The sequence below is a fragment of the Artibeus jamaicensis genome, unplaced genomic scaffold (genome assembly GCF_021234435.1).
Source record: "Artibeus jamaicensis isolate MK-2021 breed Jamaican fruit bat unplaced genomic scaffold, CSHL_Jam_final contig_465, whole genome shotgun sequence".
Lineage (NCBI taxonomy): Eukaryota > Metazoa > Chordata > Mammalia > Chiroptera > Phyllostomidae > Artibeus > Artibeus jamaicensis.
The window spans coordinates 26,454,300-26,471,501 of record NW_026521843.1 but is presented as its reverse complement, the minus strand read 5'-3'; the positions used below and the strand labels follow the sequence as shown (position 1 = coordinate 26,471,501).

General features: G+C 40.9%; 1 protein-coding gene across 6 annotated transcripts in view; it reads left to right on the top strand.

Moving 5' to 3' along the window:
- Positions 1 to 17,202, top strand: part of THADA (THADA armadillo repeat containing) — a 288,531-nt gene that overhangs the window by 114,317 nt on the left and 157,012 nt on the right. For all 6 annotated transcript variants that reach the window (XM_053667075.1, XM_053667073.1, XM_053667074.1 and 3 more), the window contains 2 exons: positions 11,822 to 11,911; positions 13,293 to 13,424. In XM_053667075.1, the coding sequence (XP_053523050.1) occupies positions 11,822 to 11,911; positions 13,293 to 13,424 (222 nt within the window). The remainder of the gene's footprint in view (positions 1 to 11,821; positions 11,912 to 13,292; positions 13,425 to 17,202) is intronic.

Genomic DNA, 17,202 nt, shown 5'->3' with positions numbered 1-17,202 from the left:
GAACTCAGAGTACGTTGACCTTAATGGTGATTTATACTAACCTCCCCTCTGTTCCTTTTATCTTCTCTTTAAAGTGGGGAGGGCCCCTGGCTGGTGTGGTTCATTGAATTGAGTGCTGGCTTTCGAACCCAAGGATCACCGGTTCAATTCCCAGTCAGGGCACGTGGCTGGGTTGCAGGCCAGGTCCCCATTAGGGGACACATGAGAGACAACCACACACTGATGTTTCTCTCCCTTTCTTTCCCCCTCCTTTCCCTTCTCTCTAAAAATAAATAAATAAAATATTAAAAAATAGTGAAGTAGGGAGGGGAACAAAGAGGGCTGGGTGAGAGGAGCCAAGGCCAAAGAACAAAGTGTGTAATTTGTCGAACAGGTGCAGTGTTAGATTTGCCCAGGTATTATCTCATTTTTCACAGTAACTCCACAAAGCAGGCACTATTATTTCCATTTTATAGAAAACGAAATTCGCCCAAGGTTGCACTGCCAGGAAACTAGTGCTCCCCTGGTTTCACTGATCCCAAACCTTCGCTCTCTGCCTACATTGTATTTTCTCGTTCTCATTCCACCATAGAATAAATAATCTCTAGTTTCAAATTATACTCCATGATGTAGTAGTAGCAGCCTTTTTAAAAATAAAACGCTGTCTTCACTATAAAAAAATTTGCCATTGGAAATAGACTTAATGTAGTCTGATAACCAGTATTTATACTGCCTTAGTTTGTCTGAACTAATGGCATTATTTTACTTTAAATGTGATTATATAATTAAGGCAGGCGTTTGGCATAACTGGGTGTTTGGCAAAACTAACATTTGTGAGTTTTGTACATTTTAAAGACTTAACTTGGAACTATTTATATACTCCAAGTATCTTGGAAAGGTGTGAGGTAGAACAGTTTACCAAACTCCCAATTTCAGTGAATCTCTTTTGGGGAAGGGTAAACAGCTCTGTCCAGTCAAGTCGTTTGGCGTTCAAGCAGCAACTCTGCTCACATAACGGAGAACATGATTGACACTCTTAGTAAGAAGGTCATAAAGTCAAAAAGAGTTACCATAGCATGGTCAAGATTTTGACCATAAGGGACAACATGTAAAAGTTGGTTAGCTGGAAGGATTTCCTGCCTTAATAACTATTGTGTCTCTATTGCTTTGGGGTCATAGCCCAATTGGAAAGAAGAGGAAAATCTTTAAGTAGAACATTTTGCATTCAGAGTTGGTGTTCTTTAGCGTTACATGATAAAACACTTCTGTGGATGAGTATAAACTGGAACGCTCTTATGAATAAAATGCATTCCTGCCATAATGGTTTTTCTTCCTTAGGGTGGTCTTCATTTGTGCCTTCTTGTCAGCCTGTTTTCTAGCCCTTGTTTGACACATTATAGAACTTGATGTTTCTGTTTGGACTGATGGGAGTTATTTTTCTATTGGAGCGTGTGTGTATATGTGTGTTTGTGTGATAGGGAGAGGAAAAAAGTAAGAAATGAGATGAAACTGATTACATGAAGTAAGGATGGGATGGTATTTTTAAAAGAACAAGCAGAGAGCCCTGGCTGGTATAGCTCAGTGGATTGAGCGCGAGCCTGCGAACCAAACAACTACAGTTCAATTCCCAGTCAGGGCACATGCCTGGGTTGCAGGCCAGTTCCCAGCAGGGGACACATGAGAGGCAACCATACAACCATATTTCTCTCCCTCTCTCCTTCCCTTCCCCTCTAAAGATAAATAAAATCTTAAAAAAAAGATCAGAGAATAAGAGCTCTAGGATATTAAAAATAGGATCTCCCAATGAACGTTTCAATATACGGGATGGAAAACAGAGTAAAAGAACTCTTTCAGAGGTAACACTAAAGAGAACAAGAGAGATAAAACCTGGGAGAGGAAAAAAAAGAAAATTAGAAGATTATTTCTGACAGTTCAAAACCCAGTTTATGGGAGTTCCAAAAGGAGAGCAGAGAAAAGTGAGGGCAGAAAATTGTCAGAGAAACGGCACAGGCCAATTTCTTAGAACGGAAAGAATATGGATTCCAGTACAATGAGTAAAAACTATCCACGTCATCGTTAAATTTCTAAAATTTTGTAGAGGAAACAAAACCTCCCTAACAGTTCACAGTTAGAGAATGAAGGATCAAAATAGCAACAGAGTTAGAAGAGAGAGATTAATAGAGCCTTTCCTTCAAAATTCTGCTGGAATATTGGTTGCCTTCCTATTTATTAGTAAGATAGATTTTATTGACCAAATGTGGAGATAAAATAATAAGAATGCACTTCTATTCAAAACATTTGTTTTTAAGTACCAGGAATGCTAGATTTTTCTTTCTACTTTCAGAACATGGATGACTGAAGCACTTAAATATTTTTTTAAAGCAAGTTTCTGGACAGTGTTTATTGGACACAGCCGCGTCTGCCACGCCTCCGGAACCACTGTCTGCGTTGTCTGTATAAGTTTGATGTTTTTAAAATGTGTGCAGAAAATCTCTAGAATAGAGCAAGGCGAGATTTCTTTTATAACTTATTTATATTTTGTGGTTTTTTTAATGAGCATATATTAATTGTAATTAGTAGAATATAATTAAGAAGAAGGGAAGAGAGAGACATGATTTATTCCTCTGTTTATTTTTTACAATGTAGGAAGTGTATGCCATGCCCGCTGCCTCTGTCAGGTGTGAGGGAGACACAGTTGAGGCAGCAAACACAGCCTCGGCCCTTAAAGAAGAACTCGGGGCCCGGCTGTTGGGGGGGGCATGCGTGGAAGGGAATGGCTCCCCGCCAGGGTGAAAGTCTGCCTCTGCATGGTCCCAACGGACTGGCTGCTCTGGGGGCCAGGCAGATGGCTTTCTAGGGTCTGCAAAGAAGTGGCAGCCTTCTAAGTCCAGAGGACTTTAAAAAGTCAGCATCCGTGAGAACACGAAACACAAGACCCTGTAATTTGGAATGTCTAGTTTAATGAATTTCATTTGCATTGCTACAGAAACCACCATGCTTCCTGCTGCCAGCCCCAGAAGCCAGGGGTTAGGGTTTTTAATAATAATGACAATAATGAGTTATACTTATTCCAGATTAGTTTTCTGGCTCCCAAAAAAACAAATGGCCAAGATGTCCAAAATGTTCCTTTCACAGCTCTGCCAAATGCTGGCTTTTCCTGTCTGTCTGGAGATCCAGCCAATCTGTTGAAAATTATCCCTTTTTTTTTTTTTTAGTACTTCCAGGCAGTTGTTCGGGGAGAAAACTAAATCTTTCAGTCTGAGATGGACATCCACTACATAGACCAGGGATGTCAAACTCATTTTCACCAGGGGCCACATCAGCCTCGCAGTTGCCTTCAAAGGGCCGAAATAATTTTAGGACTGTAGAAGTGTAAACTGCTCCTTAACTGTTAAGGAGTTGAAAGTACACTCAGCCCTTTGTAGGCAACTGCAAGGCTGATGTGGCCCCTGGGGAAAATAAGTTTGACACCCCTGACATAGACTCTTTTCCATACTTCCGCAGCAGAAGAAAATCACACTTCGTGTTCTGCATCTTATTTCTCTTCTTCTAGCTGTGAATTTGGGAACACGTACACCGGACATCACATCATACCTATAGACAACATAGTGTATCAGTTGAGAGTGTAACGTGTTGTCTGGTGACTACTTGTGTTTGTTTGTTTGTTTGTCCTTGTAAATAAGCCTTGGCCTGAGTTTTCACAAAATTGGAAAATACATGGGTTCACTGGGGAAAAGGATACATTGAGTTTGAATAGGAATGAGTCTACAAACAACCTGTCTTTTCTCTTGATTTGCATGGAAGTTAGAGGGTTTTGTATTTTTTTTTTCTGTTTTTGAGGGGAGAGTAAGGGTGGTTAGGAGTATTGCAGTATGTTAGTGAGATTGTCTTAATTTGACTACAGGAGAGACTTGATACTTATTAGGCCCAATGGAGTATCTGTGGTCTGGTGATTTCCAAAAATGCTTTGTAAGAGCAGGTGGATAGACTTTTAAAGATTCGTTTTCCTGCTCATCTACTTCCTTTAAAGTTAGTGGATGGGCCCAGCTCAGTGTATGGAAGTGGAATCCCTGGTGAGAACCTTAATTGAATTTGATGAGGCTGATTAACAGCAGTGGAGGGATCGCTGTCTTACCCAATCATGAGGACATGAACTTCTCTGAAAACTGGCCAGTCAAGGCCACAGTGTCTTCTGCTTGTCACGCGGGTATCTAGCACAGGGATGGTTAGATTAGCGTTCAACAGAAGCCCTGAAAACACTAGTGGCTAGTGATTGGGAAACAGGAGAGCCGGGTGGTGGCCCTGCCCTTTGCCCAACCTGCACTTTGATCTCGCATTGGTTTGCTCATTAAATGATTACTAGACCTTCTCTGAGAGTCTTCGTTCTAATATGTTCCTTGAAGTCTGGGACTGTGTTGGCACCTTCCCTTCGCTTGAATAACATGAATTGGCAAATTAATATTAGCCTTCATGAAAATGTCTATGAGGTTTTAAAGTAGGATCTTGAGAGAATTAGTTGAACAAAAGTGTTACAGGGATAGAAACTAAAGAGCTTATTTTGAAATATTGAACCTTAAGCTAAATTAGTCTTATGAATTGTTAGTGAGTAATGGAGATATTTCTAGGTGACTTCTAGCATTTTAAAGGAGGCAAGTGCAGTACTATTAGAGCTGTTTGCGCTTGTAATGCATGCACTTGACTAGGGCTTTAATGATTATGTGATACGTTTTAGCATTATCAAATAAGAGCTTTTATAATCCTTAGAGCATGAGCTTGCTAAGCATAAGAGGGAGGCCAAACTCATAATCGTTCACATCAACCCTGTTTCAACCAGAACAGTTCTGGTTTTATTTTGGTTTTATATTTTAAATATTGGGATTATACTGGTGGGGGGAGTGGTTTGTTGCTGTAAAGGTTTAGAAGCCAACTGTCTTGAAATGAACCAGTTACATTCATTCCTGCCCCCAGTACCTTAGCAGGTGTGGTAGACAGAGTAATGACCCCCTCCAATGACATCAGGCCTTAATCCCTGGAACCTGGAACATGTTACAGGAACCTGGAACATGTAAATGTTCCCTTGGAATGAAAAGGGGTCCTCATAGATAAGACTAAATTAAGGATCTTGTGATGATGTAGTTATCTTGGGTTATCTGGGTGGGCCTTGATGCAATCACTGATAAGAGTGAGGTAGGGGGGAGACAAAAGAGGAGAAAGCAGTGCAGCCACAGAGGCAGAGATGGAAGAAAGGTAGCTACAAGGCATGCCAGCAGCCACCAGAAGCAAGAATAAGTGAGAATCAGATTCTCGCCAAGAGGTGCCCCGATGACACTTTGGACCTCCTGGTACAATTCCAACCCTAATCGTTGTGTCTATTGTATTAGTATTTTTTAAAGATTTTATGGATTTATTTTTAGAGAGAGAAGAAGGGAGGGAGAAAATGAAGGAGAGATGTGTAGTTAGTTACCTCTCACCCACTCCCCTACTGGGGACCTGGCCTATATCCCAAGCATGTGCCCTGACTGGGAATTGAACCAGCAACCCTTTGGTTTGCAGGCCAGCACTCAATCCACTGAGCCACACCAGCCAGGGCTATTTTATTAGTTGCATTTATCACCCTTTGAAGTGTGTGCTTGTGTGTGTGTGCCGTGTCTTAGAGGTTTACTTTTCTTTGGGGTTGTTCTCTTAAGATGAGCTTGCCCTTTTATCAGCAATCACTGTGGCAAGGAGATACAGGCTCTTAGCTGATTTCTCTCCTCTGGGGTGATTTATAGACCAAAATCCAGGGAGCAGCTAGGTTTTCATAGTTTATTGAGCTCCCATTTGAAATACAGTTTGAAAACGTCTAGGCTTTTGCCTTCAGCATTTGTCTTCATCTAATGACCAGGTTTCTGGTGTTTGCTTCATGGCCTGTGAAGAAATTCTGTTTTGTTTTTGTTTTTTTTTCAACCAGTCACAAGCTGCAGTTCCTCACCGAGTACTATGCAGCTCTTTACTCCCATATGTTTTTTGCTTTCCTTTGCTAGCTTTCTCTTTTTATACCTTTGTGATTGTTCTGTTGATGCCCATTTCTGAGATGATTAAGAATGACAGGATGTGTGTGTAGGAGTCGGGGGTGGAGATACCTCCCTGTTATTTCCATTGCATGATAATTTTCACCGTGATGCGGATCTCAGAAGCGTGCACTGCTGGCATTTCAGTTTTTTTAATGTGTGTGGCAGACCTTAGAGTGGGGTCTCTAAAGAGAAATAGAAGCTTGATTTGAGCGAAGATTTGTCTAGGCTAAGTTAGATTCCAGTGTGTTAGGTGGCTGGCTGGATTCAGAGACTAACAAGTGACAAAAGCCCAGAAGCACTCAAACACTAGATTCTTGCATGACCAAGATTAGACACGGGATGTGCAAAGGGAAGCTCTGAACATGGCTGTGGTGGGGCTGCCGTCCACAGGTGGCTTAGCCAGGATGGAGCCAAGTCACTCTGGGTGGATGCCCCGGGCACGTGGTCTGACATAGGAGAAGCACGGAGAGAATGTGTCTCGCTGACTACATTAAAACGGGTTCAGATTGGGATGGAGCAGTGTTCCTGACACATTGTCAAGTTTAAAAAGCAAACTATAGAATAATATACACTGAGAATGGTGTAGATTGGCCACATCAAAACACACTGGCAGCTGTTTTGGGTGGTGAGTTTATGGTGATTTTTAGATTTTTCTTTGAAATGCTCTCTATTATTTTTTTTCCCTCAACAAATAAGTAATGCTAACTTTAAAAAAAGAACTTTTAGAATAAAACAAAATGATGTCAGGCGGGTGTTTTTGTTCACTCAGTGAACTGCTCTTGCCTGCCCACTCTGCCCTGCGCCCTGGCTCAGCCCAGCCCGGGCCCACCACTGAGCCGGGTCAGGCAGAAGAGTGTGTGGGAGGAGCTCACGGCCACTCTGTGCTCCTGGTGCCTTATTGTTGGTGCTGGACAAGTAGATGTTTTCCAAGGAGCTTCTGTGTTTCCCCAAGGGCCTTTCATCAGTCATGCCTGGGTAATCTTACCTGGTGGGTAGGGCATAACTCAGCTTTTGTGTAGTCTGACAGTCCTAAATTGCAGCTTCTTTATTCTCCCCTTCCAGCCCAGCTTGTTTGTTTTCACCTCCGTCTGTCTCTTTCATCCCATTCACGACTTTTGGTGGTCTCCTTTTGTCTTCCTAGGAGCTTGAAATTACAAGAGATTAGTTTTTTCCTTTTGGCTACCACTTCTCTTGTTCTCATAAAGTTGCTGGGCTAGTTTTTAGCCACGTACATACACAGGTTTGAAATGTTTGTCACTGGGGAATTTACCCCCAAGGCTTGTATCTTTGGAGGTAACATATCAAATAAGCTGGCTTGCTTATTTGGGTGAGCTAGATGAAGTATTTGCAAGCCAGTGAGACAAGCTTTATTTGTTTGTGTTTAAGAAAATTTCAGGCCCGACAGGATATTGTTTATTAATTAAAATGTGATTCTGAAGGTTCTTAGGTATAGGTAATGAGACACTTTAAGAAATTACGAATTTGTGACCTGGCCGATGTGGCTCAGTTGGTTGGAGTGTTGTCCTGTAAACTGAAAGGTCATGGGTTCAATTCCCATTCAGGACACATGCCTGAGTTGCAGGTCAGGTCACGTATGAGGCAGCCAATCAGTGTTTCTGTCTGGCGTTATGTTTCTCTCCTTCTCTCCCTTCCCCTCTCTCTCTAAAATCAGTGAGTATGTCCTCTCATGAGGACCATTTTAAATAATAATTCCTTTTCTCCTTGATTGTGTCAAGGACTCTGTCCTTTTGTTTTGCTTCATTCACTCAGCAACTATTTATTAGGCACCAGCTATGAATTGAGCATCATACTCAGTACCTGAGACAATGTGGAAAAATAAGATAGATATAGTCCTGGCCCATGCAGAATGTATAATCTGATGGGAGAAATAAGAAAGTAAACAGGAAATCCCATGTATGACATGCTTCCAGTGCTATGATGGGATTTACGTGGAATGTGTAGATTGTAATGTAACACCCATGACAGCCACTCAACCCCTATTTGAGACACTGGGAGGGTGTCCCTGCAAAAGTCGGCCAAAGCCCAAAATTGAAGGATTATTTGGAGTTACTCTGGGATGAAGAAAGGAAGAAGCTTGTCCTAGCAGAAGACACAACATTTGCCACGTTCTGGAGACTAGAAAAGTATTGATAGGAACCCCGCCCCGCAAAAAAATTCTGTGTGGTTCGGTTGCAAAGGTAGAGGCAAAAAATGGCTGGACAAGTGAGTCAAATTAAGCAGAACTTTGTAAATCAGGAGCTTAGACTTTATTCAGAAAGCAGTACGGAGCCATTAATCTTACAATATCACATGATTAGATTTGTATTTCACAAGAGAGTTAAGGGGAGGGGGAGTTAAGGCATAAGGCATAGATTTGAAGTTAACTATATTAGAATTTTTTCCTCCCTGGCTAACGTTCTTTATTTATTCATACCAGTCAACTAATATTTATATAATATTATGCTGTATGTCGAGAGAGATTCAAGGAAGTGCCCTGGCTGGTGTGGCTCAGTGAATTGAGCTCAGTGAATTGAGCACCAGCCAGCAACCAAAGGGTTGCTGGTTTGAATCCCAATCAGGTCACATGCCTGGGTTGTAGGCCAGGTTCCCAGTAGGGGGCACACAAGAGGCAACTACATATTAACTTTTCTTTCCCTTTTTTTCTCCCTCCCTTCCCCTCTGTCTAAAAAATAAATAAGTAAATTAATAATCTTAAAAAAATAAAGAGATGCAAGGAAGTACAGATAGATGCAGTCCCTTACCTACAGATATTTGTTCTCTAGTTGAGGTTAAAAGATACACATTTAGTGAATGCGCATTGGATTACCAGGTTTCTACTCTCTAGTCTAGTCTTTTCTCAACTATCGTTTAAAGAGTTTAGTAGCCCTGGTTGGTGTGGCTCAATGGATTGAGTGCCAGCCTGCGAATCAAAGGGTCGCTGGTTCAGTTCCCAGTCAGGGCACATGCCTGGGTTGCTGGCCAGGTCCCCAGTAGGGGGTGCACAATCTTTAAAAGAAAAGAGTGTAACAGTTTTAATTTTTATTTCTAAGTCCTGAATTCACTAGAATTTAATGTTGTATATAGTGGGAGTTTGGGATCCAATTTTCATTTTATCTGTGTGGATAATTAGATATCGTAGCATGTATGATTTTCATAGTACTGTCGTTTGTATACCAGCTCTTTCATAAATCAGATTTTTAGGGGTGTGTGTCACTATGCTCTCTGTTTTATTTCGCTGGCCTGTTTGTCACCAGTGTCCTAACTACTAAAGTTTTCTATTTCAAGCTACCTGATAATATGAGTCCTACAGTTCTGTGGTTTTCAATATTATCTGTGCTATTCTTGCTCAGCCCTTTGTCTATATATGTTTTAGAATCTGATTGTCTGGTTATACACACACACTATTACTATTTTTATTGGAATTGCATTGAATTTGGGGAGAATTTCATCTTTACAATATAACCTCACCTATTTAAGGCTGATGTCTTTTCTTAACTCCCTATTAAAACTATGATACACCAATATAGAAAAACAGAACCTTGACCTCTACCTCGTACCTTATTTCAGATGGATCATAGAACTCAATGTAAAAGCTGAAACTATTAGACTTGTAGATGAAAACAGAATATCTTTGTGATGTTCAGATAGAGAAAGATTTCTTTGGTCATAGAAATCATGAATCATAAAAAAAATAAATTGATCCAATAACTGTACTGTATCAAAAATTGAAAACTTCTGTTCATCAAAATACATTAAGAAAATAAATGGACAAACCACAAACTTGGAGAAAGTACATGCAATGTGTATATGGTGAAAGAAATAAGCAACTTAATTTAAAAGTGGGCAAAAATCTTGAATAGGTACTATGCGAAAGTCCTTTCCAGTGACCAATGCACATGAAATATGTTTAACATTATTAATCATCATGGAACTGTAAATTAAAGTCACAGGGAGGTACCACCACTTACCCACTAGGATGGCTAAAATGGAAAAGAAAAAGACAAGAGCAGATGCTGGAAAAATGTAGAGGCCCCAGAACTCTTCTTGTTCTTGGGAGCGTAAAATGCTGTGGTAATTATTTTGGAAAACTGTTACAGTTTCCTAAAATATTAAACATACTACAGCTTTATATATTTACCTAAGAGAAATGGAAACATATATCCACAAAAAAAAGTATAGAGAAATGTTCCTAGCCACTTTTTTCATCATAGCTGAGAAGCGGAAACAGTCCGTGTCTGTCAAGAGGGGAATGGACAAACAAACTCGTATGTTCATACAATGGAGCGCTACTCAGCAAACACAGAGTCCAGCTCTTGATATATCGAATAACATGGATGAATCTCATAAACTTTCCGCCAAGTGAGAAAAACAGACACAAAAAATATGTAATGTATTATTATATTTATATGAAATTCTAGACTAGACAAAACCAAACTGTAGTGATAGAAATTAAATCATGATTGCTTCGAGGATTGGGAGTTGACTGGGAAGGGGCACAAGGGAACTTTCTGAGATGATGGAAATTTACTGAGTCTTCATAGAGGAGTGAAGTGCATGAGTGTATGCGTTTGTGAAAACTGAATGTGTACTTGAGACTTGAGCATTTCACTGTGTGTAAAATATACTGCAGTTTTAAAGCATATATGATATTTTGGGTCTCTACTGATAGAAGCATATATCTAGAGTTAATAAGAGGGAGCAAGGTAGGGAATATTTATGCCACCCCTTCAGTAGTTAATACCATAAGTATGGAGAACTTAGGGTAGAACTACTACTTATGGAGACAGAGTACTTAATACTTAACTGAATGCCGTGTTTAATATGAGCTTCTTTGGTTGGTTGTGCAGTCTGAGGCACTACTTTCAGGACCTTGTCAGAGTTTAAGAGTAGTTTCATAAAGATGGAGAAGGTAATCCTCACAGGTGCTAGCTGGAATGGGTCCCCAGAACCTCACACACCAAGTTCATACACACCTGATAACCACACTCCGGGCCAGTGGTCTCCACCAGGGACTTTTCCCCCTCGGAGGACATCTGGCAGTGTCCAGAGACATTGCCGACTGTCCTGACTGTGGGGCGGTGTTGTGCTATGGGCACCTAATGGGTAGCAGTCGTGGAGGCTGCTAGCCATCCTGCAGTGCACAGGGACAGCCCCACAGCACAGAATTACCTGGTCATTGGTGCCAACTTTGAGAAACGGTATCCCAGACTCTCCCTTATTAATGAAGCTGAGTCAGGCACGGTCAGCCAGGTGTTGACCACATTCATGGTCCAAAGTAATCGTTGGAAACTTGGCATTTCTACAAATTATGTATTTTTTTCCTGACACAATTTGATATCAAATATTTGTAAATATACATAATCTTAAATTGGGAGGTAAACTCCCACCTATTACGAGCACTTTGCAAATCAAAATTAAGTGCATTGTTTCTGCTGATTATTAAATTCTTCAGATGTAGGTTTTGTTCTAAACATTATTTCATTAAATATCTAAATAGAGTATGGTGATTTCCAGAGGGAACTGGGGTGGAAGCAGGTAGAAGAGGGTCCGGGGCGGGGGTAAGTAGTGACGGAAGGAGACTGCGCTGTGGGTGGTGAGCACATGGTACGGTGCACAGATGATGCGCTATAGAATGACACACCTGAAGCCTAAGTGATTAACCTGTACAGTCTCAGTAAACTTGATAAAAATAAATATCCAAGTAAAAATAAAGAGGCTTTATTATCAAATTAGAGGAAATGAAGTGATAGTAATTTCTCTCTCTCTCTCTCTTTTTTTTCTCCTCACAGAATGACAGGGAGCGAATTTTTCTCTCGTTTCCCAGAACTCTATCCTTTTCTTCTCAAACAGTTAGAAGCTGTAGCCAATACCGTGGACAGGTAAGAAGAGAATGTGGTAGGACAAAGCGAAATCAAGGATGTGCATGACTTCATTAAATTGAGATTTTTCCCAACAGTTTTTAATCAGCTCCTTTCTTGTAATGTAGATGGATTTTTTAAAGTGCTTCTTTACTACGTCATGTTGCCTGAGTCTCTTTAGTAAATTTATACTTGAAAAGTTGTATAAAATCCTGTTTTTATATATTTAAAATCCTATTTTATATTAAATTTTGTCATATTTAATCCTGTTTCAGTGTTACATAGGAACTAGCTTTTTAGAAGCACGTGGTGATCTCTTCTGTGAAGAATCACTACACTGTTGTTTATGTCCATGAGCGGACACAAACGTGTGTCTCTGTGTCACATGTGTCCATGTCTCTCTTTCTTTCTCTCCCATTTGAGGTGTAGGGGGGTAAATGGTGATGGACGGAGACTTGACTTGGGGTGGTGAACACACAGTACAGCGTACAGTTGATGTGCTGGAGAATGGTGTATCCGAAACCTATATAATCTTGTTAACCAGTGGCACCCAAGAAAATGTAATGAAAAGGAAAAAAATAATAATTTTCTTCCTATTATATTTAAAAATATGTGTGTTTACATATTGAATTTACTTTAATCCACACCTGGGCTTTTTGGTTTGTGGTTTGGGTTTTTTTACTGGCCTGTTATAGCTGACTATTGTGAAACTACCACAGGTAGCTGACCAATCTGGTCACCTGGGATTAGAAATGGGTCTGGTCTGCCCTAGCAGCCACGGCCAGGAGCCCTGGAAAAAAAGCCCCGTCCAAGCAAAGCAGATGGGGAAGGTCACCATTGACCTTCCAGTCACATTTGTAGCTGGTGGTGGAATGTTTCATATGGGCCTCTTAGCATAGGCACTTTTTTATTCCTCTAGAAGTTGGTATGAATTTGTATTGGTTGTCTGTAGTGGAGAAACAAAGTCACATCGATGAGTTTTACTTCTGTTTATTATGCGTTTCTTCATTAGGAACTCGTGCAGACAGGGTTTTCTGGCCCCAGTAAGTGACTGTCCGCGCTTTCTTAAGTACATTTGGGTGTTGAAAGTTTCACATTTCATTCTTTAGAACGGGCACCTGTGTTGTATGAACAGCTCAAATAAAGGCAGCAGACTCAAATTATTATATGATAAGTTTTGAGAAGAGAGTTAGATGCAGAAGCCCCATCCATGACTTTGGCAGTAGTTCTTCCTCATTTATGTATCAGGAATATATGAAGTGAATGGGGGGGATGAAAAACATAAAACTATCCTTTAATTAGAGTCTCATTTAATATATGTAATTAATGAGAAAAATGGTTGAAGATAGTGCCTTACGTCTTAAATTTTAAATCTTTCATGTGCAATGTTTTTTTCTTTCAGTGACATAGGAGAACTAAACCGTCACCCAAGCATGTTCCTATTACTTTTGGTGTTGGGGAGACTCTACCCTTCCCCGATGGATGGCACCTATTCTGCCCTCAGCATGGCACCTTTCGTTCCCTTCATTATGAGGTAGGGTGTGCTTTGTGGAAACAACAGGGGTGGTTGCTGGGGGCCATATGGAGACATTTTCTCTTATTCTTATTTCAGAAATTATAGATTGTTTATAACTTTGGGAGATGTCTAGTGAAGGAAGGGAATGGGGAATATTTCCAGTGTCCCCAACTGGCCTCCAGTATTTCAGAGAAAAGTACTTCTTTTGTGCGTGCAGGAGCAGGGCCCTGTCTGCCATTTAAGTAATGTTCCCGTGGATGCCATTCCACGGCCTGCCAGTGGGTGTGCTGTGTGAAAGGAGACGCCCCCTTTCGAAAAGCAGAGCCTGGCTGTTGCATTACCCCTGTGTTGAGCCTGGCCAACACGCGGCAGGCCTGGCTCTGGCGTATATCCCCATCAAGGGCTTCGAGAGGACGACCTGTGGCTCTTCACTCTGGGGTAGTTTGCTACCGGGTGCCAGGAGTAGCATCTAGATAGCAGTGCCGGGTAGCGTGAGTTCACTTCCCACTCATCCTTGCTTTCAAGCTCAGGTACCTGAGAAAGAGCCGTGCATGGAGATGATGTGAGGAGTCAAATGATAACAGGCTTTTCTGCTTCGAGAGCCTATTACCACTTCCTCTGGTACATTTTATGAGGCATCTGCTAACTTCTGATTGCCTTTTTCATTTTGGATCAAAGGTCTCAGTAACTAAGCCTTCAGAAAGTAGCGAAATTTTCTTTTGAAATATTTCAGAACCTGTCATAATAGTTAGCTTATACCTTTCTGCTTACCTCTTGCAAAACAGCACCTTCATTTTTATGTTATCTTCCAAACATGGAAATGGACTTAGAGCAGGAGAAGGATGAAACATACCAAACACAAGAGAGTGTGTGTTGTTTATGTGGTGTCCTGGGCTCCACTTCCTGGTTTCGCAGCGCTGACTGATGCATTTTAATGTGAGAAACCATTAAACACGAGACTCTGACATGTGGTTGCTGCAGCCATTTGTTTTCGTCAAGCTCTGGCTGTGGCTGTGTTATCTGTGATCACAGAGATGACTCACTCAGGTTGGGTTTTGTTTCCTGAGACACAAAGTTACCAGTCTCCCTATCCAGCATTTGGTGATTCATTTCAGGAATTTGGGTTATAATTTTACTTTCAGGAGCATTTAAAATTTGTACTTTCACATATAACTGGAAAGAACTAGGAAAGGCACAGAATCACAGTGTAGGCTTTAAGAACTTTGTCGACCTGTTTTGAGAACATTCAGTTTGTGGAAACTTATTACTAATCAATCTGCTTTGTGTTGCTTTGTAGAAACCAGAAATTACTCCATTGAAAGTACCCTTCCTAACTGTTGTTTGTTAGTTTAAAATATAGTCAGAATACTCATATTACTAATTATATTCAGAGCACTTATAACATACAATACATTAATACAAAAGATTTAAATATTGCCTTAAAGCCAGTGTGCTTAATACATTTTTTAAACACAAAAGGGACAAAGTAAGAAGTATACAATTATCCCATCCTCCCAGTGAAAATGCCTTGGTCAGTGGTTTCTTTCTGCCTGAATAAAGATTCATAGAGCCACCACCACCAGCAGAAGGTGCCACAGTTGATTCCTTAGAGGGTCATTAGGCTCCAATTTATTGACTATGCACATATATTGTAGATAGAGATTTTCAGACTTACAGATGCAAACATATGACTTGGAGATCCGTGAATTGTGTCTCAGCAAGTCTGGAGTGCGGCCTGAGAGTCTGCCTTTCAAGCTCCCCAGAAATGCTGATGCCTCTGGTCTGTAGATCACACTTCGAGTAGCAAGATTAAATCTGGACTCTTAAACGTAAACATGATCAGAACTGTATTCCCCCAACACATACACACAAAGATGATTTCGACAGATGGTAGAAGAGTCATACTTGGTACTTAGTTAGTCTCTCCAGGGGTTTATAAGGAGATTTTGACCCACAAGCAGTTAAGTGTTCAGAGTAGAAAGGTCGGTAGGAAGTCGACCAGCCCTTGATGAGCCTTGACTATTTGCTAGGCACTGAACTGGACATTTTGCATACAGTAACCCTGAGAAAAGGTGTTTCCACCCCCACTTTCCTGTTGAGGAAACTGAGGTTCAGAAAGCAAGTCACTTACAGAGCTGAAGTAGGAATCCACCAAAATAACCAGTTCCCTTTAATGTGGGCAAGAGCTTTAGCTACACTGTGTAGGCCCTTTCCTTGGAGCAAGAAGGAGCCTACGTGCAAAGTTGGAGGATCTGAGCACAGGCTGTTTTCAGGATGTAGAGTCATGTCCCCGCCAGCAGTGGGGTCTGCTCCAGACTTTGATTTTTCTGTAGTGAGGATGGCTTCATTGGATACCACCATTCTCTCAGGCTCACATCTATGGGGTCATTGCCTGGGGTAATGGTGTTGATCTGTGGCCAGGTACAGAGGAAGGCAGCTTTTCTTTCTTGCCCATTTTCTGTGGTTCAGTGGAAATACCCTAGACTTTGAGTTAGAAAACCCAGCTTTGGGTTTCTTCAACTAACTATAGGAACAACCCTGTGCTGCCCTAAAATGTTCACAGTCACCCTGGAGAGATGAACTATAAATGTTATTTTTTTACAGTAGTGAATTTGATAAAACTGTGTTCATTTGATTTAAATTGCTTTTGAGAAAGTTATTCATGAAGAAAGTGAAAAATTAATCATAAAACCTATCATTCAAAGCAGTATTTGTGGTAAATACTGTTTGGTAAAGATTGGGCTATTCTGACTTGAGATAAAAGCTGAAAAGATGGATGTATGCACAAGAGGATGGGTGGTGTTTGCTTTTTGTCACATTGCTGCTGTGAATTTATGTACTTGGAAGAGCTCTAATCAGGTTCTTGGATACTCAGAGTTTAACTAAGGAAATTTTTCAGCTGGTGGGAGTAGCACAAAGGTTGCTATGCTAAAGTGAATTGCACAATGGGAAGATTAAAGGCCCCATTGACAGCTTTTATTTCCTTTTGATTTATGTGTACTTACTTGCCATTTCCTTCCTCCCTAATAATATGTGTAAGTATTATTAGTATTTTTGTTCCTTAGCCCATATTTGGGAGTATAAACTTAAACCACTATTGATTTTCTTTGTTGACTTAAATCTTAGAAGTTTCTGATTTGGGATTTCCAAAGTTATGCCTGTGTGGAGTTATGACTGTTGCATCATCTTGGAACAGTTAATGGCATTGGCATTGTTAATGCCAATCACAGTGTTTTGTTTGTAAGTTTTTACTTTTGATCCAGTATATTTTATATCCCTGATGGTGTGCTGGACCCAGATACACAGCCCTTTACCATGTGAGCCTGATGCCTTCAATTTAAGACTATCAGTTCACCCTTGAGTTCAAATACTACAAAGCAGTTATCCTTTAAAAGGGACCCTGACTAGCTCTCTCGGTACAGCTTACCAGTGTCTGATTCTGTGGGCTTTGTAGAGACCAAAATACCTCTGGACATCACCTTTGAATTCCCTTTCACCAGCGAGTTCAAGTTTGAATTGAAGAGCTGTGGGAAACAAAATATGCCCCAAACATAAGTGACAGCATCAGGTCCTGGACAGAACAAAGACCCTGGACTCTGAGTGGTCCCGTCCAGGCCCCACCACTTCACTTGCTGTGATTCTTGGGCAAGGCTGTGTGCCCTCTCTGGACCAGTGTGGTGCCTGTGTTTGTAAGGGTGTCGGTGGAGAGAGAAAGCACCTCCTCGTGCTGATAACTGAAGTCTCAGCATCAGATTAATATCTGTGCGAGAAATCGGTCCCTCCACTGCCTTTTGTT